The sequence below is a fragment of the Podarcis pityusensis genome (assembly GCF_964106645.2).
Source record: "Podarcis pityusensis genome assembly, chromosome: 14".
In the NCBI taxonomy this organism is placed as follows: Eukaryota; Metazoa; Chordata; class Lepidosauria; order Squamata; family Lacertidae; genus Podarcis; species Podarcis pityusensis.
This window is the reverse complement of record NC_138039.1, coordinates 48,142,226-48,164,517: the sequence shown is the minus strand read 5'-3', so window position 1 is coordinate 48,164,517 and position 22,292 is coordinate 48,142,226. Positions and strand designations below refer to the sequence as shown.

The 22,292-nt window shown below is 48.1% G+C and overlaps 1 protein-coding gene across 1 annotated transcript in view; it reads left to right on the top strand.

Annotated features, from left to right (window-relative positions):
- The window catches only part of ALDH1A2 (aldehyde dehydrogenase 1 family member A2), a 72,701-nt gene that overhangs the window by 19,061 nt on the left and 31,348 nt on the right, over window positions 1-22,292 (top strand). Inside the window, exons 3-5 of the mRNA XM_080980783.1 lie at window positions 7,381-7,485; window positions 8,809-8,949; window positions 12,464-12,593. Of these exons, the coding sequence (XP_080836909.1) occupies window positions 7,381-7,485; window positions 8,809-8,949; window positions 12,464-12,593 (376 nt within the window). The remainder of the gene's footprint in view (window positions 1-7,380; window positions 7,486-8,808; window positions 8,950-12,463; window positions 12,594-22,292) is intronic.

The following is a 22,292-nucleotide window of genomic DNA, read 5'->3' as shown; positions in this document are numbered from 1 at the left end:
AGGGACAGAGCACCTACTTTGAATGCAGAAGGTTTCAGAATCCACCCCCTGACTCTAAAGCAGCAGAGAGAGATCAGGGGTCTCATCTGGGTCAGCGCAGCTAAGTGATGGGCAGGGGGGGACGGTGACTAGGATACTCAGAGTCCTCCGTAGCCATGAGTGTGAGACCTTCACTTCACCTCACCCCCCCCACCTGCCTCACAGGTTTGTTGTGAGGATGAAGAAGGGTAGAATACAAATGGGATTTTAAAAAATCATCCAAGGTAGCTTCATCTGTTTATGTAGAAGTATCTACACTGTGTGTGTGAGAGAGAGAGACAGAGAGAGAGAGAGAGAGAGAGACAGAGAGAGAGAGAGAGAGAGAGAGAGAGAGAGAGAGAGAGACTGTTGCAGACTGAGCCCAGCAAAAAGTGGTAGAGGAGTAAGCATTCCTGGACCTCAAGGCCGACGTGTGTGTGTGTGTGTGTGTGTGTGTGTGTGTCTGTGTGTGTGTGTCTGTGTGTCTAGGAGGCAGCAGGTACAGAAAGCATCCAAAGCTGCCTTTATAGTTGCTCATCCCTAGCACCCACCTGGCCCAGAATTGCAGCTGCTTCCAGGGGTTCTTGCCACAGAGGCTATTCCCATCTCCAACTTCCTGGGATCCTTTTTAATCAGAGGTTGAACCACAGAACCTAGTCAAACTCCCTGTCCTCAAGACCTTTCTCCAAGATCTCCCCTCCTGTCTCTTAAGCCCCTTCGCTCTAGGCGTGCCCTCTGGGGCCTCCTCTGCACCCTTCTGTGGGACCAACAGCCTTTCAGATCCCCCCTCAAGTTTCTCTTCCTCTGGCTGACCTGAGACCTTCCTTTCTGCCAAATCTGTGCCCTGCCAATAAGCTCTGGGTCTCTATTCCCCGTACCTCATATTTGGAAAACTGCAGGAGCCAGCCACTTTGGGGACAGAGTGTGGGTGGCAGAGACAGACAGGGTCCGAGTGACCGTCTTCCACCTTTGCCAGAATCTGTGATGGCCTTTGCAGAAGGACAAAGTTCCGCTGGTGATGAGTCCCTAAAGCCAAATTCCTCCAAAGCGAAATGTTCATTGGGAAGGATTCTTCAGCCAGCTGCTGGTGGGTAGCTGATCCCAGGAATGCATCGTCATTCCCTGGCGGGAAGGTTTGGGCTTGTGTCGGATCAGGACAGCCATGTGCTTGAGAGCAAATGAGCCCTGAGAAATCAAGACACATCACGCACCACACCTTGGGTTGGGGAGGATTTTCCTTTGCCAGGCTCAACACTGGAGCTTTTGAAAAGTTTCCAAACAGAGAGGAAATGAAGGATATGAAATTTCCGGAGGCACAGGTGCCAGGTATCTTCAGTGTTATGAAATATTTACCAAGGGAAGCGGGGGCTGCTGGATTTTTTGCATGCCTCCAAAATTATCCCCAAAAAGTGTCATTATGCACTCAGCTCCTGCAGCCTCGAGATGGTCGCTTGGGGCCAAACAGCTGAGATTCCTCCCTTAAGCTTCTTTGGCATCCGATGCCTCCCCCCCCCCCCCAAAAAAAAACCCTCTTGGAGGAACGAGCCTCATATGAAAAAGGGATCACTTTGATGGAATTGAAACTATAACCAGCTACTAAATCAAGAGAGCTAGGAAATTCCAATTCATCCAAAAACATGCTTCTCTCCTATGGGAAGCTGTTATTATGTGGATGTTAAAATCCTCTTCCTGTATGGGGGAGAGGAAAAAAACATTATGGAATTGCAGAACTACAAGAACATGGTTTATTAAATCCATGGGAAAATAATTCCACCTTGGAGGACCCGAGGGCTCAGGCTTAATTTCTGTCCACTGGCTGAGGTTCTTGCTGGTGCTCCAGGGAGGTCGCCGCAGATGCCTGATGACATCATCACGAATCAATATTGAAGGAGGAATGAAAATTATTCACTCGCACGTCGTTCCAGGACATATTTCAAGAGAGGAAATGAAAGGTTACACTGCATGCCATCCATGTTGATTCGTTGGCCAGTGGTGATTGTGATTTGGTTGCTTTTAATTGCAGAGTTTAAAAGGAGATATTAGAAAAAAGAGACTCAGTGGATGTATTACTCTTCATGAGTTTTAAACATTGTCCTGTCCAAACTGGGTGGATGTTAGAAGGAATTTGTATTCAAACCCCTAAACCACTTCGGTTCTATACAGAATAGAGCAGAAAATTGTCAAATTTGAAACTGGGATGGGTGGGCAGGTTTTATACAATAATTTCTTAGCTGCAAAGAATAGAAAGCCTGGTGTGGGATTTATGTTTTCTATCTGAAGTGAATCCCCTGGGCACTAGGAAATTTCTCTTTCCATAAATGTGAATGAACTCCATTTTACTTGTCGCTAAGAAATGGATGAGACACATTCATTCTCAGTTTTGTGTTCAACACGACCAGGATGTGTCCACAGGGCCATTATTCAATTTAGTTTCATAACACGAGGCAAGGGGCGATTTAGATGTTGTCATGGGTGGCAGAGTATCTTGTACTCTGCTTAGCTGTCTCCCATTTCCTTATTATTTTGGAACAGTGGAGGTTGGCCAGTCATTTCTCTTTCATAAGGCAGGCTGTTCCAACGACACTCCATGGTTTGGGCAGGCAGGAAATCGGGAGAGAATTGGCTGACTCTTCCTCCCAGCTGCAACTGGAGACAGTCTGCTGGCAGTTTCCCAATTCCCAGGCCATGATCCCGAAGGCTGTAGGTGCCTCTATGACAACCCACTACGGGAGAGGTTATAAATAGTATTGTTGCCACACAATTTAAAGGTAGGAGCCATCAGTGGGGCTTTGGCCCCTTGCAGGGTAGAAGGATCTGTGTGATATCCTGGGGTTCTGTGCCTGCTCCTGAGTAGAGGTTGCCTCTGTCAGCCTGAGGCTGTGAGGCCCCTTTTCTTTGGATTTGGGGTGTGAGGAGCCAGCACCATTGACTGATGATATCCTAGAATCGGGCTGGCAGGGGGAAACAAAGACCAGAAGATGGAACAGGCAGAGCAGAGCTGTGGTCCACAAGTGCACAGGACAGGTTGGAATGGAAGCACCTCTTCCCATTCTGATGCAGTTTGCACATCTGGCAAACCATGCAGGAGGCCTCTGATTCCTTGCAGGAGATTGACAGTCCTTTTGAGGGGAAACTGGACCGGCAGGAGGATAGCATCCTTTACCCACCATGGATATGCACTGACTCGTTTTCTTTCCCCTGCCTGTGGCCACTGGACAAGGGCTTTTGAAGTGCTACTAATCCTGTTGAAAGGAGTCTAGAAAGGGGAAGAGTAGCAAGAAGGCCTCTTTCCTCCAAGCACCTTCTAGAAAAATAGTCTGCACTGCCTCAAGGCCTCCTTGCCCTGCAGAGGAAGGGAGGGAAGGAAGGAAGGAGAAGTTCTTCCCTCTCTGGGCAAAGTGATCCAGAGCACCTCCTCCACAGAGGACGAGGTAGGATCCACAAGGAGAGCCCTATGGAATTGGACCAAGGGTGGTTTCCTTAGCCCTGCACCCTGTTTCCAGATGCCAGTGGGAAACCCAGAGGTAGGACATGAGGAAGGCTGCCTTGAGGGGGTGCACTCTGCCAGAGCCATGCCCCAGCATCCTTGGGGGGCACATTTCATGGCTCCAGTCTAAGAACTGGGCCAATCACATGCCTTTTCTGGATATTTATCCCTCTATTTTTCTGAAGGCTGAAGTGGCTTACAGCATTTCAGCATTTTAATGTCCTAACTATGAAACACCAGTAAAAATAGCATTCACAGGGTGACGTGGTGGTGGGAGGCTCTCCCTCTCCCAAGAACCGGGTGAGATCCCGGAATTCAGATGCCAGGGGAGAGCAGGGACATTGGGAGTTCAGCTCTGGGCTGCAGTTAGTTTCTGAGCTGTGAGGCGATAGCAGCAAATGTTTGTGCTTTCCGTGTTACTTGCAAAATATATCAAGTGTTTCTCTCCATCCTACTGCCCCCCTTCCAATTTGGCTCAGTTCCATGAACCATGCCCCCATGAGCTAAATTACTTAACTGCTTACAGTGCCACATAGCAAACACATGACACCCCTTTTAGCAAACCACGGAATGTAACTCTGGGGTTCAAACCAAAACAAATGACTTCAGCAACTCTTGGGAGATTATACACACACACACACACACACACACATTTACACACACACACACACACACACACACACACACTTAAAGCAGAATTAAGTTGTAAAACCCAATGGCTGATTTATGGCCGCAGTCAGCCTTAATTAACATTGATTCCAGGGGAATAGTAAACGTTGAATAGGGTTCACAATTGAAGCTGAACAATGCCCTCTCTGGGTGTTGTTCAATTTGTAGCATGATTTACATGGAGGCGAGCCCTTCCATTCCTGGGGTTATCCCTTTTTCATCTGGTCCTTGGGATGAGTTATATATAATCCACTGATAGCAACATTTGCTGTCAAATAGTCCCCTTGATTTAAAGTTACCCACTACAATGGTCACTATAAATAAGAAGGAAATAAAAGAGGGAAACGAAAACCCAATTTGAGGCTTTGCAGGGATTCCTTGTTTGGGCAATGTGTCATCGCTTGTCCAGGCCCGTGGCGTTTTTACGAACTGGCCGTAATGAAAGTCAGATCAAATGTACAGGCTCTAAACATTTAATCAACAACCACTGGAACCGGACAAGTTCTTTAAAAGCCCCAGCAAGCTCAAATTTATTGTCTAAGAACCTCGGTCTTGGTGGGGAGGGAAGCCGGTGGAGGAATGGCACTACCTGACACCAAACGCCTAAAACTTTCAAAACGTGAGTTATTTAAACATAAGGTTGTGCTTGTAAAGCCGCCAGCTGCTGGATTTCAAGATTTGAAACCCTTCCAAGAGTTTGGACGAGGTACTTTATATGGGCAGGAGAGTAAATACTCCAATTTTACTGCCAATTTAGAGGCGCTCGGTTTACAGTAATGAGCTTGCCTTGACCGTCCTTTGTTTATAGAAAGTGGAACAGGAAGAAATGAACGTTAACCATTAACAGTAGCAATCCCTCAAGCCTCTCCTTCTCTCTCTGCTCCATGCCAGGCTGACGCCTTGCTCTTATTGGAAGGCTGGCTGGACACCTTGTCAACCGCAACTGGTCATGTAGAGAATAAAACTATTGGAGTGGATGCAGGGTCGCTCAAAAAGCGGCCTTCCAACAGCATTCTCCAAACGCTGTCTGTGGAACTCATTGTCACAGGATGTTGGATTGACTACTTGCACCAGCAGCTTGTCAGGATCAGCCCTTCCATTAGGCAGAGGGAAGCATCTGCTTCAGGTGGGATGTGGCCAGGGTTAGCTTCAGCCACCTTCCATCACCCCCCTCACACACACCCCGAATCTCCTCAGCTAGCATGCTGCCCTCACAGACCTGGGTGGGGAAATGTTGCCTAATTCCTTGTGTGGGAGTCAGATTCAGTGGGTGGTCCAGTTGGATCCTGCACATGGAATGAGGTCATGCGTCCCATCTTGGCCTTCTTGGCCTCAGGCAGCAAAATCTCTTGGGCAAACTTTGCTGAGGTCTGGACAGTGGTGATGCTGAAGGCTGATATCTCTTCGTTGCTCAGATCTGGAAGGAGTTAAGGTAGGGCTGCCATACGTCCATAATTTCCCAGGTATATATGGGATTCGCCCGTTGTGTGTGTCCAGATTTCCACTTGAAATAGGGCAACCCTAGTTAAGGAATATCACCTGACTCACTCCGGCCTATTGGTGAGATTCCTTGGGTGGTAATGTTATTTCATGGCTCCGTAGGTCCTTCCCTCAGCCAGAGATGGCAGCAGGGGGCAGCACAATGGCTGGACATAGGTAAATGTAAAGGGACCATTAGGTCCAGTTGTGGCCAACTCTGGGGTTACAGCTTCTGGGTCATGTGGGGAAGGCCGCCAAGTGTTGTGCTGTTGTTGTCTGTTGAATGTCTCAGTTGCTCCCATCTCTGAAGGTTGGATCTCTGCTTGTTTTTGTGATCCAAGCAGAGACTTGTGATCCAAGTCAGGCATCTGTTTTAAGAGTTGGTCTTCTTTGTGATGCGTCTTGTATACTGTAAAGAACTTTGGGTGCCTGGAATCCTGTTAGGAAGGTATTCTGTCCCCTACTCAAAAGGCGTCAAGGAGTTTTGAGTGGTGGTGGTGTAGCAAATGGAGAAGCAGAGAGGGAAAACTTGCACAGACTCAATGGACTGAATGGCAGCTAGAGATGGGTTTTGAGAAGGGGTGCACCAGAAAATGTCCCGATGGATGGATAGATGATAGATAGATAGATGATAGATGATAGATAGATAGATAGATGATAGATAGATAGATAGATAGATAGATAGATAGATAGACAGATAGATAGATGTCTTCATGTTTGCAAGGGGGAGGGGAGTATGTGCCATTTGGATTTTCCGCCTTCGGCACCGAAATATTTTGAGCCAGTCCTGCATCTTGGATCAAGGCTCCGTTAATTCCACACAATGTGTTTTCATCTCAATCAACGGCTTGTTTCCTTGAAGAAGAGTAAAGTTGGAGATGATTTCACATTATCTGGGTGATTCCCATGACAAAAAGGTTTATGTTTTGAGATGGGGTATTTGGATGGCTGAGCTCTGGGCGGATTTGCCTTCATTCTGGATAGTTGTGTGATTTTAACAATTTGGGGTTTTGCAGTTTCTCTTTGTGCTCCGAGAATCCCAATTTCAATTTCAGGCAATCCACTTAAGGCTTTAAATCCTATCTCTCTTGCAAAAGGACTGTTGATTTGGAGTGACAGATGGATCCAGGCTTTCATGTTAATTTGCAGGAGCTGGTGAGCTAGCCAAACTTGCTGCAGCAAATCCTGCCCATGGCGTGTGTGGCAACACATCTCACACACACACACACACACACACACACACACACTTCATTACAAACAAGAGCCGCTCCCCAAAATAAGATGTGCCAAGACACCTTAACAGCACAGATGAGAACAGTACCACCATCTTAGTAGCTGCAAGTTTTAAAAACAAAAAAAACCCTCTGTGGCCTCATTTCTGAATACCAGACTTAGTACTTGGCCATGGAAAAGAAGCAGCAAAGTAGCTGAGTGCATGTATCTCAGGAGCACCTTGCAGACTGAGTGCCACCACCAAGAATGCCCTAGCCTAGAGATCATCCTTAAATCAGCCAGAGCATCCTTTGTTAACCTGATGCCCTCCAGACGTTCTGGACTACAACAACAGTCAACCCAAAACTTCCAGCAGAAACCACCTTGGCAAAGGCTGGGGCCAAGGATGTCAGTGAGCCTCCCACCCTCTTTGATGAAAGCAAATGTGAGGAAGCACATATAGCTTTAAAAAGTTACCTTTGTCTTTGTTTAATATCCATTTTTTCCTCATTCAGATTTTTATCAACAATGAATGGCAAAACTCAGAGAGTGGGAAAGTATTCCCTGTGTCCAACCCTGCAACAGGAGAGCAGATCTGTGAGGTGCAAGAGGCTGAGAAGGTAATGTATCCTCAGAATTTGTCTGCTCCTCATGACACCTGGCCTGCCCTATCCCTCAGCTCAGGCAGAGAAACAGATTCCTTCTCACCCTCCATGTGACAACACTTAAGCTGGCAAGTGGGCACTTTGCCCACCCAAAGGCCCTCTCTGCCCATCTGAGCCACTGCCAGCCATTGGCGATGGGCAAGGGATTAAGAGGTTTCCTGTGTGATGAAGAAGCGGAAACATTTATCTGGTAACTTCTCAAAGCCCTCCCACCCCCACCCGGCACAATCAGGGTCGCCCTCTCCCGATTACCTGGGAAATGGCAGGCTGTGGGCAAATGGAGAAGGGCTCTTAGGCTACCTCCAAACCTCAGTGCCCCAATCTCTCTGGCCTCTGGAATGGAACTGCAGCCACAGTCCCCTGGGAGGGTCTTCTGTGCTTGAGGAAGGGGCACTCGGAGGCTTGCCCTCACTGCCCAAAGTGTGACATGAGAAGCATCTATCTGCCCTCTCCAGCCAGGCGGCCTTGCAGCCTTCCCTGGGCAGCAACCCAGGTTACCTGGTTCCAGTTCATGGTTGTCTAAGTCAGCCTCATCTTTTTTTTTTTAATATAATTTTTATTAGTTTTTTAAGATATCATTTTCAACAGTAATTAAACATACTTTTACATCTTATTCAGTTTTTTTGACTCCCATCAGTCCTGTCTGAAAATTTTCCAATCTAATCTCTCAATATGCATTTCTTATCCTCCCTATTACATTTCAAACTCATAACCAATATCTCTATCTTTTTCTACTTTGTAACACTTTGTATATTTCTCCTTACAAAGCTTCTTGTAGTCCTACTAGCATAATTTGTTGGTTACAGTTGCTCTCAAATAATTCATATACTTCTTCCAATCTTCTGTAAATCTCTGGTCCCGCAGGTTTCGAATCCTTCCTGTCATTTTGTCCAATTCTGCATAATCCATTAATTTCGTCTCCCATTCTTCTTTCGGCGGAAGTCAGCCTCATCTCAACCCTGGTCCATTCCAGGTGCTTCAGACTACAGCTCTCTGATTTAACACCAGATCATGTCTTCTTTTCACCTGTGCATGTTTTAATCCGACGAAAGACGCCTTCAGTCTTTTTGAGAGAAAAAAAGTGTGTAAGGAATTTTTAAAAACTGCACTAATGAAATGCATGGGAACAAATCCTAAATGTCTTTCGTGTATTTTTCAAAGACACCTATCAGTCAGTCCGTCAATCCACCGACATCTTTTCTTCTCAACAAGGATTGTTTCTGGTGCCGTGTTTGTACTTTGTACTCACTAAGGTTTCTCCCTCCCCCCCTTTGACAGCCTGACACAGACAAAGCCGTGAGGGCCGCTCGCCTCGCCTTCTCTCTGGGCTCCGTGTGGAGGAGGCTCGATGCCTCGGAAAGGGGGCGCCTTTTGGACAAGCTGGCTGACCTGGTGGAAAGAGACAGAGCCTTACTGGCTGTAAGTTTTGCAATGGGACTGGTGGGAGCGGGGTGCTGTTTTTTCTGCCCGCTGAGAGTACTGTTAAAAATGCTTTGGGCATCAGAATATGACATGCAAATAAGTTTGTTTGATGTGCTTTTAAAAACGTTTTATTAGAGCTGCCACCCAATTAAAAAAAAGTATGATTTTTGTTGATTTGGTAGTTCAGCCATGGTCAACCTGGAACCCTCCAGATGTTGCTGGACTCCAACTCCCATTAGCCCCAGCATCATATTGTCAGATTGGCTGAAGCTGATGGGAGTTGGAGTCCCAAATATCTGAAGGTTGAATAACAACAACAACAACAACAACAACAACAGAAGCAGCAGCAGCAGCAGCAACAGCAGCAACAACAACAACAACAACAATATATTTGTACCCTACCCATCTGTCAGGGTTGCCCCAGCCAGTCTGGGTAGCTTCTAGCATATATAAAAACATAGTAAAACATTAAACCTTAAAAAGCTTAGCTATACAGGGCTGCCTTCCTAAAATATATACAGTTGCTCACCTTCTTGACATCTGATGGGAGGGCATTCCACAGGGTGGGCGCCACTACCGAGAAGGCCCTCTGGCTTAACTCTTCTCTTCCCAGAAAGCCCTAATGAGAAAGCCCTTGCTCCACATCTGGGCAACTGAGGTCCATGTATGTTTATGGCAAGGGTCAGTTCTTGAAGCCTCCCATATCAAAACAGCCCCCGTGACATGGCTCCTAGATGGCATCTGCCACTGGGCAGGAGTCCTGAGAAGAAGGTCTCTCAGCAAAGCATCCTCTTGCTGAATGCAGGCTGCTGAATTCTGCATCAGGAGAGGCTTCTATACAGTCTCCAAGGGCAGCACTGCAGAAACAGGTGGGCAGAACCTCTTGCGACTGTATAGCTTCTCCCACTCTAGCGCTTTGGGGAGAATGTTGTGTCAGAGGCTTGTGCCAGGAGCAACTGTGACTGTGTCTGTGTCTGTTTGGGCTGTGGATCCCGCAAACCTTCAGGCTCTGGGGTCCAAACGCACTCTCTGTGCATGTAAACCCCAGCTCTCCAACCCCCTTCACTGGGGCTTTTGTGAGAGATGCCCTTGGTGGATTGGGTGCTCAGTGGGTTGCTCGCAGCCTGAAGGCTGGAGGTTGCCAGTCCCCTGCTAGAATAATAATTTCTGAGCCTGTGCAAAGCAAACCGCACCCCCCCCCCGCACGCCAAAGAGAGAACGCTGAGCTGCACAGTTCAGGCACGACGCGGAGGAGCACATGTGGTCGGCCCCGACATGGTGGCACTCTTAATGTTATTTTCCACATGTCAAGTGCTTTGAACTAAGCCGGCAAACATCTTAATTCCAGCTTTGTCAACACTTAAATCATCTTACCACCAGTGTATGCTGTAAAATCGCCACGGGGAGAAGGGGAGGGGCCCAGCAAATCAAGTCAGCTCCCTGCCTGTCGCTGGATTTGCGGTTCCCGAGCCAAATTCTTTATTGAGCGGAGCCCACCGCCTACCATGCCACTGACTTCAATTGCAGGATGGGAGGCAGGGGGAAAAATATGGCTATTGCCCTTCCGTATATCAATGGGATTTATGGCTCACATCCATTTGTGTGTTATACCTGCTTTCACGGATACATTTCCCCCAGCTTGGAACTATCGTGGGGAGATAATGGTGCCTCTTAAAAGTGATTTAAGCGATCTGGGTGGAAATTTTATGGGGTTCCTTAAGAGGATCTTTAAGGTCTTCTTTTTAAAATGGGAATATCCCCTTAAAGAAGGGCCCGTGGCTTGTTTCATTGGGGCTCGGAGCCTTCCTAGAGAAGAGCAGGCTTATTTGATGACGGGCTGGACGCTGTAGATATCACATCGCTCAGCAGGGGTCTTGGCAGCCATGGCAGAATTCCTTGGAGACTTGTTCCAAGGAACAGTACAGTGGCAAAGCAAAGCGAGGAACACAGAGGAGTGTGGCTTTTTCAGAGCAGGTGTGATGGCATCACCTGCCAAAGTGCTAGGATACCGGTAATTGGCAGACCCTTCCATGCTCTGGTAGATGCATGAGGTGATAAGGAGGCTTTCACATTTGTTTGTGACAGATTAGAGGGAAGTCAGAGGATGAAGAAAATAATCAAGGGGAGGCTGGATACATCTTTCTTTTCCTTTAACACGGTTCCCACTTCACACAAGCAGTTTAAATGACACATGTCTTCTCTGCGCAAAGTTTTGCATTTTTAACGAAAAGCTAAAGTTTGCATTTCATCTGAAGATATTTGGTTAAATGTGTTGGTTGATGTGTTTTCCAAACTGAATCTGTGCAGTTAGATGCAGGCACCACTGAGTTCAATGGAGCTTCTCCCAGGAAATGATGCCTGGGGTTGCAGTCACACTGATCCTGAAAAACTGAGCAGGATGCTACTTCCTGCTGCTCTTTGGTGCATGTAAACGAATAGATCAAGGCTGCTGCCTGAGATTTTGAGCTCTAGTTGGGGGTTATCGCGATGTACTCCTGTTCTTCAAAATTTACTATGATACCACTGTTTCAGAAGGACAAGCTGACCCTTCAGTTTCAATATGTTTCTTATTAGGAGAGGGTTCTGGCAAGCTCTCTCCCAGCTGCTGTCATTAATGTAGCAAAGCCCAAGGCTTTCGTTTTTCAGCTTGGCCCCTGTCCATAGGAACTTCAGGTTTATCTGGCTGACCTGAGCCCAGTGGCAAAAGGGAGGCAGACAACTCAAGGGTATTGGTATTGTCAGCTTGAATGGTGGAGAAAGGTGGATCTATGGAGCACACATGGTCTTCTGGGAAGTTTTCCTGTAGCTTGTCACCTGCAGATGAACAGGAGCTATGCAAGAGCATTGCACATCTCCCAATCATGTCAGTGCGACTTGTACAGGAGAACTTCCTCCTAAGATGCCCTCTTTCTGTGCTGTTGGGAACAGGCCTCTTTCTGGGATACGTCCTGTGCCCCCATTTATAGCACTGAACTTTGGCAACTACCATCCAGCTATGCCCATTTCTTCCGGGCTTCTTTGCCCACTCCAGTTTGATCACCAGGATCCCCCACAGTGGCTCGGAAGTTGCTGACACAGCAGCTGAGATGCCAGGAGCAATTTGGGAGTGTACCTCTCAGATTATGTGCTGTTCATCCACACCCCGAAAAATCTTACCACTCCAGCCCCTTTGTACAGCTGGACCAGCCCTAGCTCACAGTGGCACTTTGATGAGCTTCTGCAGATACGGAGACAGGAACAGCTGTCCAAAGGGGCCCTGCGACTTCCCTTGGCATATGGACTAGGCACATGAGAGGTACAGTCAGGAATGCACTCTGAAAAGACCGATGTTAAAGAGGCAGTCCCTGGTGTATGCCCAGCCAACTTCCTCAGGCCTTTAAAGGTCAAAATCCAGTGAAAACTCACCAGTTGCAAATTATAATAGCCTTTTTCTACTGTCCTGTCTCTGAATAGGAAATGGTTGTGATCGCTGGCTCTACATGCCTTTTCTTTTGTCTTCTTTCTCCTCCAGACCATGGAGTCACTGAACAGTGGGAAGCCCTTCCTGCAGGCTTTCTATGTTGACCTTCAGGGCGTCATCAAGACTTTGCGCTATTATGCTGGCTGGGCAGACAAAATCCATGGAGCGACCATTCCTGTGGGTAAGTCAAGTCCTTTGAAGCAACAGCTCCTGCCTATGAGGACAAGGCTCTCCTGGGGTTTTATTTGTGTCACGAGTAGACCGAGGGCATCTCTGTAGCTCTTAGCCAGGATGACAGCTATAGTGAGATGTTTCATGTTCACAGGCCGTGTGTGTGACATCTGCCACTGAGAGAGGGATGTTGCCGCCTCCCACTCCAGGCTCTCCTCCTGGGCCTCCTGGGGGCATTTGGGCTGGTGTGGCAGGAAGCAGGATGCGGAGTGAAATGGACCGTGGACCAGATGGCTCCCTGTTTGGGGAAAGAGTGTGACTCAGAATGTATTATTTATTTATTGCATTTACATCCCATCTTTTTCTTCTCTAAGGAGATCAAAGTGGTGTGCACAGTTCTTCCTCTCCTCATTTAATCCCCACAACAACCCTGTAAGGTTAGTCAGGCTGAGATGCAGTGACCAGCCCAAGGTCACCCACTGAGCCTCTGCATGGCCAAAGGGAGGGGGTTGAACTCTGCCCTCCCAGTCCAATTCTGACACTAACCATTCCCAGAGGCGTTTGAAGGTAGAGCGACCGGTTCAGCTGCACTGGGTGCTGGCGCTGCAAAGGGCACTGCAACAACGATGCAGAGCAGAGTGGGGGAGGCAGGTGGGCGCCCCATTTTAGTGTTGCACCAGGTGCCACTGAAATTTGGAAGCCCAAAGTCCGTCACTGCACCACACACACGGGGGGGGGGGCAAGAGCAGAGAACAGCTGTCCATCCTGCCCCCGCTTCTCATTCCATGGCCTTTGGCTCCCACACCTCTTTTTAGCAGCTCTGCTCAGATGCATTGTGGAGGCTTTGCCACTCAGCCAGAGAACCTGAACATCAATTGCTGCTTGCTAGGGAGACTGTGTCCGAAAATGTGCAAAAGAACCCCTGCCAGGTAACTGTGAGTCTCTGAATGTCTGGTGCTCTCAGGCCCCTCCATTTTGTTCCAGTGGGGTCAGTGGGGGTGAAAGCAACTGCAAAGGGTGCCTGGCTTGCCAACTCTTGGAGAATGCAGCTGCCCTGAACCCCCAGTAACAACAGGCATCTGAAGCAGTCTGCGTTGGGAGCCTTCAAGTGTAGAGTCTCTATGCCCTCCCTTCTTCCACTGCTGGCTCAAGCTTCGCCACGGAGGCTTGGGAGCTGGCTTATACTCTTGCCCCTCCAGCGGGAGAGCATTTGGACCCTATTCCAGAGTTTCTGTGCTATTGACAGAATTTGGCCTGTTCAGTGCCCACTGCAGCTGCTTTCCTTCCACACACTGCACCAAGGAAAGTTTGTTTCATGGTGGTGATTCTTTTTTTGACAAGGAGGGAGGATGACTTTACAGCTCTCTTGGGTTTCTGTTGTCTCACCAAAGGCAGAGATGGCCTTTCCTCCCCTTGGCGGCAGCGCTGAGTAATAGTCTAATATTGCACACAAAGGTGAAGACAACAAAGGCCAGCGTGAAACATGACACAGGGCTTTTCTTCGTTCCTCTAGCAGCTAATTTAGTTGATTTAAAAGGGGCTTGGTGGGTGGGAAAGTTTGTCCCGGGAGGGGGAAAGACTTTAAGAGGCAGACGGCTTAGCCTGGAATAGGAGCACAAAGTCACTACAGGCAGAGTTAAACCCGGCACCCACCCAGGAGGAACTCTCTGCAGAAGAAGCCAATGTCCAGATGGTTGCACTGGGTGTAATTGGACAACCCCAAACTGACCCCAAAATCTTCAGGGGTTTATTAACACCCCTCCCCACATTTGCACACAGAGCCATAGCTTTGGAATGCATGAAATAAGAGTAAATTCTCACCGAGCATGTGCAGAGTGTCTGAGTAATTGCGCTTCCAAGTCATCCACTGTGATGGGCTGGCTGGATGCAGAGGAATGGTGGGAGGCACCAGCTGGGGAACCCCCAACAGAAGAAGGCTCAGAGCCTGGAGAGTGGTGGTGGGACGACCATGAGTGGTCAGAGGGAGAAGACTGGGGGGAGGAGGTGTCGGAAGCTGAAGAGGCAACAGGGTTTAGTGAGCAGGGAGAGGCTGTGGCAGAAAGAAGTGCAGAAGCAGAAGTGGAAGCAGAAGAGGAGAGAGGCCAAGAGGTAGAGATCAGGCAGCCTGTTGAGGAACCCAGGGGGTCTCTCCCTCCTGCTGCAACCAACTCCTCTTCCCCCTGGTCTCCCAGAACCTGAGAAGGTATGAAGAGGGCAGAGTAAAGACAGGCAAGGTAATACAGCTTCAGCTTGCTTGAGAAGGAACCTGGGGTGGAGGAGATTTAGAGAGCGGTGGGAAGGCAGAGATCTTCAGTCCTCGCAACTGCCTCATAGGGGCAAGTTCTACCAGGAAGAGTTGCTGTGCTCACTAGGCCTGGCCTCCTGGGCTGTCTTGTTGCTTTGAATAGTTAAGTTCACAGAAGCCATGTGAGTTATTGCTGACCTGCTCCTGGCACCATCCTCTGTCATCTGAGGGCGTAGCTTCAACTAGGTTTCAATGAGAGCACAGCTTCTCCTGTTTGGACTCATTGGTCTCCCCAAGGTATTGCCTGCCTGACAAATTTTCAGAAGCACTTGCTGCCACATGGATTGGGGCTACCCCACTGTGTGTTGCTGGTTGCCTGCTGGCTGGTGGAGGATGGGAAACAGGCCACATGATGGCTCCCATCCTTGTGACAAGTGACTGTGCAGAGGGACGATGCTCATCCTTTTCCAGCACCAACTGAATCTCCATGCTGGGACAAGGTTCATCTGATCCATTTCTCTTTCAGTCAGACTGAAGGTACAGGAGCAGGACCCATGAAAAAAGGTGGCAACTCTCATTCACTGCTCCCTATCAGCTACGAGGGAGCAACAGGGAGTATTTATCTAAACAGACAGATCCTGGGATTTGTTGTTGTTTAGTCGTTTAGTCGTGTCCGACTCTTTGTGACCCCCTGGACCAGAGCACGCCAGGCACTTCTGTCTTTCACTGTCTCCCGCAGTTTGGTCAGACTCATGTCTGTAGCTTCGAGAACACTGTCCAACCATCTCGTCCTCTGTCGTCCCCTTCTCCTTGTGCCCTCCATCTTTCCCAACATCAGGGTCTTTTCCAGGGAGTCTTCTCTTCTCATGAGGTGGCCAAAGTATTGGAGCCTCAGCTTCAGGATCTGTCCTTCCAGTGAGCACTCAGGGATGATTTCCTTAAGAATGGATACGTTTGATCTTCTTGCAGTCCATGGGACTCTCCAGAGTCTCCTCCAGCACCACAATTCAAAAGCATCAATTCTTCGGCGATCAGCCTTCTTTATGGTCCAGCTCTCACTTCCATACATCACTACTGGGAAAACCATGGCTTTAACTATACGGACCTTTGTTGGACCTGGGATTACTGCTCCCCAAAAGCCCACTCACCCAATCTCCATGGGTTGGCTAGTTAGTGGGGCACTTTGCCTGGGGTCAGAAATTCAGAGAATCATAAAATTGTAGAGTTGGAAGGGACCACGAGGGTCCAGTTCCTTATAATGCAGGAATCTTTTCCTCTCAACCCTGAGAGTAAGAGCTTCATGCTTCAACAGAGGCCTTGCAATTTTTGAAAGTGAAATCCTGGACTTGAGAAGAAAGGGGTGTTCTGATCCATGGGACCTTATATTAGGTCTTATTCTCCCATTGTTTGCACATGTCAAGCATTAATGTGTTCTGGAGCTGATACCTTGGCTTGAATGCTTTGCTTTTGGGGGGAGGACAGTGGGAGAGCATGTTATTCACCTTGCCCCCCTTCCAGATAGGCCTGTCAGAAACCTCAGAGAGCTGTTCTGTGCTCTGATGCTGTTCTGCTGAAGGGGCTTCCAGGGAGTAAGGTGCACCCGCCCTGCATAGGGACCCTCTGTTGCAATGCTGATCCGTTTCATTAGGACCATTCTGTGGCTTACTTAGCATCCCTGTTAATCCCTCCCGGCTGCAACCATATTTCACTGAGCACATGTGAAAGCCCACTCTAAAAATGCCAAGGAGAATCCAAATGAGAACCACAAATGTTATTGATGCTTTTCTACAACATGTTAAAGTCGGATCATTTTCACTGCTGGGGCTTTCCAAGGTTTATATGGAAACAGTAAAACTTTCAACGTTGCCTGCTCAGTTTCCGAGCACAGGAGGCCCCCAGCTCCGGAAAGATCAATGTTTAGGCAAAGTGGGCCATTTTTGTCAAACTTCGTTATTCTGGTATCACAAACGCTGGTTTTATAGCAGGCGTTGGGCGGGCGGGAAACTCTGGGATGTGACTCTCCACATTCCGACTTTAATCTCCATCCTCTGTGTAAAACATTTGCCAAAAGGAGGGTCTAATAAACAGGTCTGTAAAATTCTGCCGTGATTGCAAATGCTGAATACAGGAAGGTGTTGAAAAAGGGCATCTCTTTCAGAGTCCAGTCGCAGTTTGGAGTTTGGGAAGCCTGTGCGCAAAAGAAAACTCTTAGGCGAGGAGGGAAGACCTGGCCATTTGTGTCTGATCAAATTAATTAGTGCCTTCGCAGGTCCTGATTTAGAAACTGGGTTTCCCCTCACAGTTTTGGCCTCTCATCCTCAGGCACAAGGCAGGGCAGGGACGCTAAGAGGCCAAGATGTGTGGACTTGAGCCAAACCTGGTGGAACCACCATGTAAATGGGGTGGAAATGTTGACAGGCTGCCTGAAAGGAAAACGAACCAACAGTGAACAGAGGCCACTGCAGGGTGACAAAAGTCACAGGCAAATGGCTCTGCCCAATATGGACTGATTTTTTGGCTCATTTGCTAGGGTGCTTCCACCATGCTGGGCATTTCAGGTGGCACTACCAAGCCTCGTTCACTCGCTCTTTTTACATCCTGCATTTCCTCCATGGCGGCTCTGTTTCCCCCTCAGGATTCAGTTGTATACTGGCAAATTTAGGTTGCACAATAAAAGTGGGTTGGGCTTTCTTGTGCAACCAGCCCAAATCGGAACTCTTTGTGGTAAATAAAGTGAAGGAGGAAGTGCCCAGGAAACAGGGGGTCCCAATTGCTCAATGCAACACTGTGTAACCTTCTTGCAAACAAGTTAAGAACTAATGCTGACATTGCAGGATCTCCCTGAAGGTTTTGTGAAAACAAATCAGGGTGAATGCTCACTAAAGAGGTTCTCTGGAAGAGCCCCCAGATCACAGAAAGTCCGACAGATGCCTTTTGCACCATTCTCCTATCCTGTCTTTTTAAAAGGGTGGGGGTTCTGACATGGGTAGTACTCTACTGGGGAAAGTGAACAGCTCAGCACAATTCAAATATAGCCTTTGTCGTGGTGGACAGAATCTGATGACCCCATTTTTTAAAAAATCTATATTTTCAATTATCTCAAAAACTTTACTTAAAAACAAAACAAAATGAAAGATTGTTGTTGTTTAGTCGTGTCCGACTCTTTGTGACCCCCTGGACCAGAGCACGCCAGGCACTCCTGTCTTCCACTGCCTCCCGCAGTTTGGTCAAACTCATGCTGGTAGCTTCGAGAACGCTGTCCAACCATCTCGTCCTCTGTCGTCCCCTTCTCCTTGTGCCCTCCATCTTTCCCAGCATCAGGGTCTTTTCCAGGGAGTCTTCTCTTCTCATGAGGTGGCCAAAGTATTGGAGCCTCAGCTTCACGATCTGTCCTTCCAGTGAGCACTCAGGGCTAATTTCCTTAAGAATGGAGAGGTTTGTTCTTCTTGCAGTCCATGGGACTTTCAAGAGTCTCCTCCAGCACCATAATTCAAAAGCATCAATTCTTCAGTGATCAGCCTTCTTTATGGTCCAGCTCTCACTTCCATACATCACGACTGGGAAAACCATAGCTTTTACTATATGGACCTTTGTTGGCAAGGTGATGTTTCTGCTTTTTAAGATGCTGTCTAGGTTTGCATTGCTTTTCTCCCAAGAAGCAGGCGTCTTTTAATTTCGTGGCTGCTGTCACCATCTGCAGTGATCATGGAGCCCAAGAAAGTAGAATCTCTCACTGCCTCCATTTCTTCCCCTTCTATTTGCCAGGAGGTGATGGGCCCAGTGACCATGATCTTAGTTTTTTTGATGCTGAGCTTCAGAACATATTTTGCGCTCTCCACTTTCACCCTCATTAAAAGGTTCTTTAATTCCTCCTCACTTTCTCCATCAAGGTTGTGTCATCTGCATATCTGAGGTTGTTGATATTTCTTCTGGCAATCTTAATTCTGGCTTGGGATTCATCCAGCCCAGCCTTTCGCATGATGAAGTCTGCATATAAGTTAAATAAGCAGGGGGACAATATACAGCCTTGCCGTACTCCTTTCCCAATTTTGAACCAGTCAGTTGTTCCATATCCCGTTCTAACTGTAGCTTCTTGTCCCACATAGAGATTTCTCAGGAAACAAATAAGGTGATCAGGCACTCCCATTTCTTTAAGAACTTGCCATAGTTTGCTGTGGTCGACACAAAGGCTTTTGCATAGTCAATGAAGCAGAAGTAGATGTCTTTCTGGAACTCTCTAGCTTTCTCCATAATCCAGCGCATGTTTGCAATTTGGTCTCTGGTTCCCCTGCCCTTAAAGTCCTATAGCACTAACTCTTTCTGTCATGGGGGTTTGGGGCAAAGCCAGAAAAATGTTCTAGCACTAATTAAAAGATCATTTAAAAAAAAAACTGATGAGATTATAAAATGGCACCCATCCAGGGGCAAAACTAGGTGTTATTTCACCCGGGTCAAAGACCCAGTTTGGTATCCCCCGCTATGTGCATTTGCGCACAAACACACACAGGCTGGGAGCCTCAATGGCGCCCTTCTGGAGTCTTCACCTAGGGCAAAAACCCTGGCTAGCTCCCCACCCCAATAGCAATGGCACTGCACCCACCACAAGGTTTATAATGAGTGTGTGCTGCACTACAAACAACACCCACACCAGCTACATTGCATCCACTCATGTGGCTGGCAAACAGCCATGTGGGCATTTGGGGGGCAGGAAACCCAGAATCCTCTCTTCCTGGTAGTGTGGAAGGTCATCTGCAATGTTGATAATACAGTGGAAGAGTCATGATTAACTAATGCTGGGAACCACTCACCTGCAAGCAGTACCCTCGGGTCCCCCTCGGAGTGTCGGGAGATGGGCCTTGCCTCAGTGGCAGCAGAACCGCCATGCTTCATGCGGAAGGCCACAGGTTGGTGACCTCTCAGTGTTCTTGGACTCCAACTCCCATCAGCCCTAGACAACACTGCCATGCTGCAAGCTGCAGAAGGTATGGAGGACACGCCAGGATGGAGAAGGATGAAGGAGACAGCCATGGGCTAAGATCAGACAGGGTCTAACACAAGGCATTTCACTGGGGATCTCACAACAGAGATGTTTTGTTTGAGCTGGATTCAGCCGGTTGTTTTTTAAAGTCACATTTCGAAAGCAGCTCCTGAGATTCCCCCCTTTTTCAGAATGTTTTCTTTTTCGCAGGACTGGCCCTTCTGTTGACTTCTAAAAAAATCCAAGTTTCCTTTCTTTTTCGGGGGGGGGGGGGCGGTTCAGTTCTCAACATTGCAAAATAAGAAGGTGGCTGGCTGACACATCAACCATCTTTCCTGTTGTCTCAGGAACAGGAAAGGAAGTGAAAATAATCCCCAAATCGTTGTTTCTTGTAATTTGGGAGGCCTTTGTGCTGTTCCAGGAAGAGACTTCAGCTTGCCCAGTTCCCAGATGAGATTATCTGAGCAGAATAGGTTCTGTGTGCCCACTGCTCAAAACCTGATAATGATGTGTGATCTGAGCAGATGTGTTAAAAGGGATCTCCCTGGTTTCTGCAGAATTAGGGCTTCCAAGTTGCACAAGCGGGGGTTATTGCACGCACAAAAAGTCAGCCCCCTCTGTCTAGCTAGAATGTTTTCTTTCTGTCTCATCGTCTGTGCCTTTTACTAATTAGCCAATCTTTTCCTCTCTCTCCTTCTCCTCTTTCCTGTCCCTACTGCTTCTTATCGGGCTCCTCCTTGCTCCCACTTCACTGATAACGGGCCTATCTTTATTAGTCTCCTTCCAGGGCCTTGGAAACATCACATGGAGCAAAAGCAAATCCCCAGCTGGTCAGTCTGGAGCTCTGTACTGATCTGTCTTCCTCCCACTCATCCCACCCCGTTTTGTGGAGCAAACGGAACAGGGTGAAGAAATTCAGCAAGCTAGAGAAGGGGCTTGTTTCTAATCAAAGTCAAGTTGAAAACTATGTTTAGAAACCAGGATGCTTTCTGGATTCATCCCTTTATTATGACCAGATGTTTGCACAGATGCCTCCCCAAAATGCAACCAGCCCCAGTAAATCTTGATGTGTCCTTTGCCAGCCTTAGCTGCGGACTCCTGGCGTACTGGGCAAGTGACACATCCAAAGCCGGTGGGGAACTCCGGGAACCCCTAAACGCTGCTGTGAGAGGTACTAGTGTGGAACTACAAGACAGCAAGGAAAGAAAGAATCAAATGCTCCTGTGTGCCCAAACAGAGAGAGGAGGAGGCTGCCCGCTATAGCTCTCCATGAAATTCATTGTTTGCGCCTTGCTCTCCCTCCAACTAGTCTTTGCTGGCGGAGGTGATGTTGCATTGGGTCTGATTGGATCACTCATTTTTCCCAATGGGGACAAGAGACTTGCACACTGAGAAGGAGGTTGCCTGTTGCATCTCTGTATGTGTTTCTGGTCACAACAGTAGCGGAGTGTCTCCATGCCGCCCGTGTGTGTGTGGCTGGGTGCACACTCGTGCCCTTGCTGGGGGTGGGCTGAGGGGCGGAAGACAAATGGAGTCCACTGTGCCTGCCCAACCCCCTTGGCACTGATCCAGCAGTTTCTTCTGATGGACTTAGCCCTGGTGATCCTATACCCTGCTGCTCTTTTGGGGTTCCCTGGAAAATCCCTGACCCAGTTTTGCTTTTCAGGGAAACCGGAGGGAAGGGAGTTTCTCAAAATGTTGTTAAGTGTGCATATATATGTATTGTACATTGTTTGTCACGTTTCAGCACACCCACCCTCCAGCCTTTGCAGGTTAAGAGTAAGGAAGAGGATGCCCTTTGCCTCTAGGGCCCAGACCTGGACACCAAATTCCCCCCTTTCCTGCTTGTCTTCCTTCAGTCCCTCTAGAATCTGTCTATCCAGAGTGCAAATGCTGCTGAATCTGGCAGCTGTCCTGATACGTGCATGCGGATTGAGTGTGAGAATAAACAGCTTATTAAACTTTCATAAGTTTTATATATTATATGATGAAAGGAAGCCGTTATGGCTAATTTGCTAACACAAAACTGCTTCCGCTGTCAGCTGTTGCAAAGTTAGTGAATCAGTTGTGGGCACCCAGCCACAAAGAGTTTTCATTTAGCAGTGGGAACTGAGCCCAAACTGGAGCTAAATTCATGTAAGCACCCCCCCCCCCGAGTTCTCTGTACACATTGGGAGCCGTGGTTGGTGAAGCAGGGGAAACCAGTGAGGATCAGGACCCCACTCACATTATAGTTAGCATTTGCCAAAAATGTAAAGAGGTGGGAGACCCAGTTTTTGATCCACTTGAGCCTGCCCAGTGTGTTCCCTTGTAGGAGTTAAAGGGAATTAGATAAATTCATGGAAGAGGATAAGGCTACCCATAGCTATTAGTCACAAGGGCTACCCGGAACCTCCATATTCAGAGGAAGTCTACCTATGGCAAGCTATTGCCTTCAAGCCCTGCTAGCTGACTTCCTGGAAGTGTTTGATTAGTCACTGTGGGCA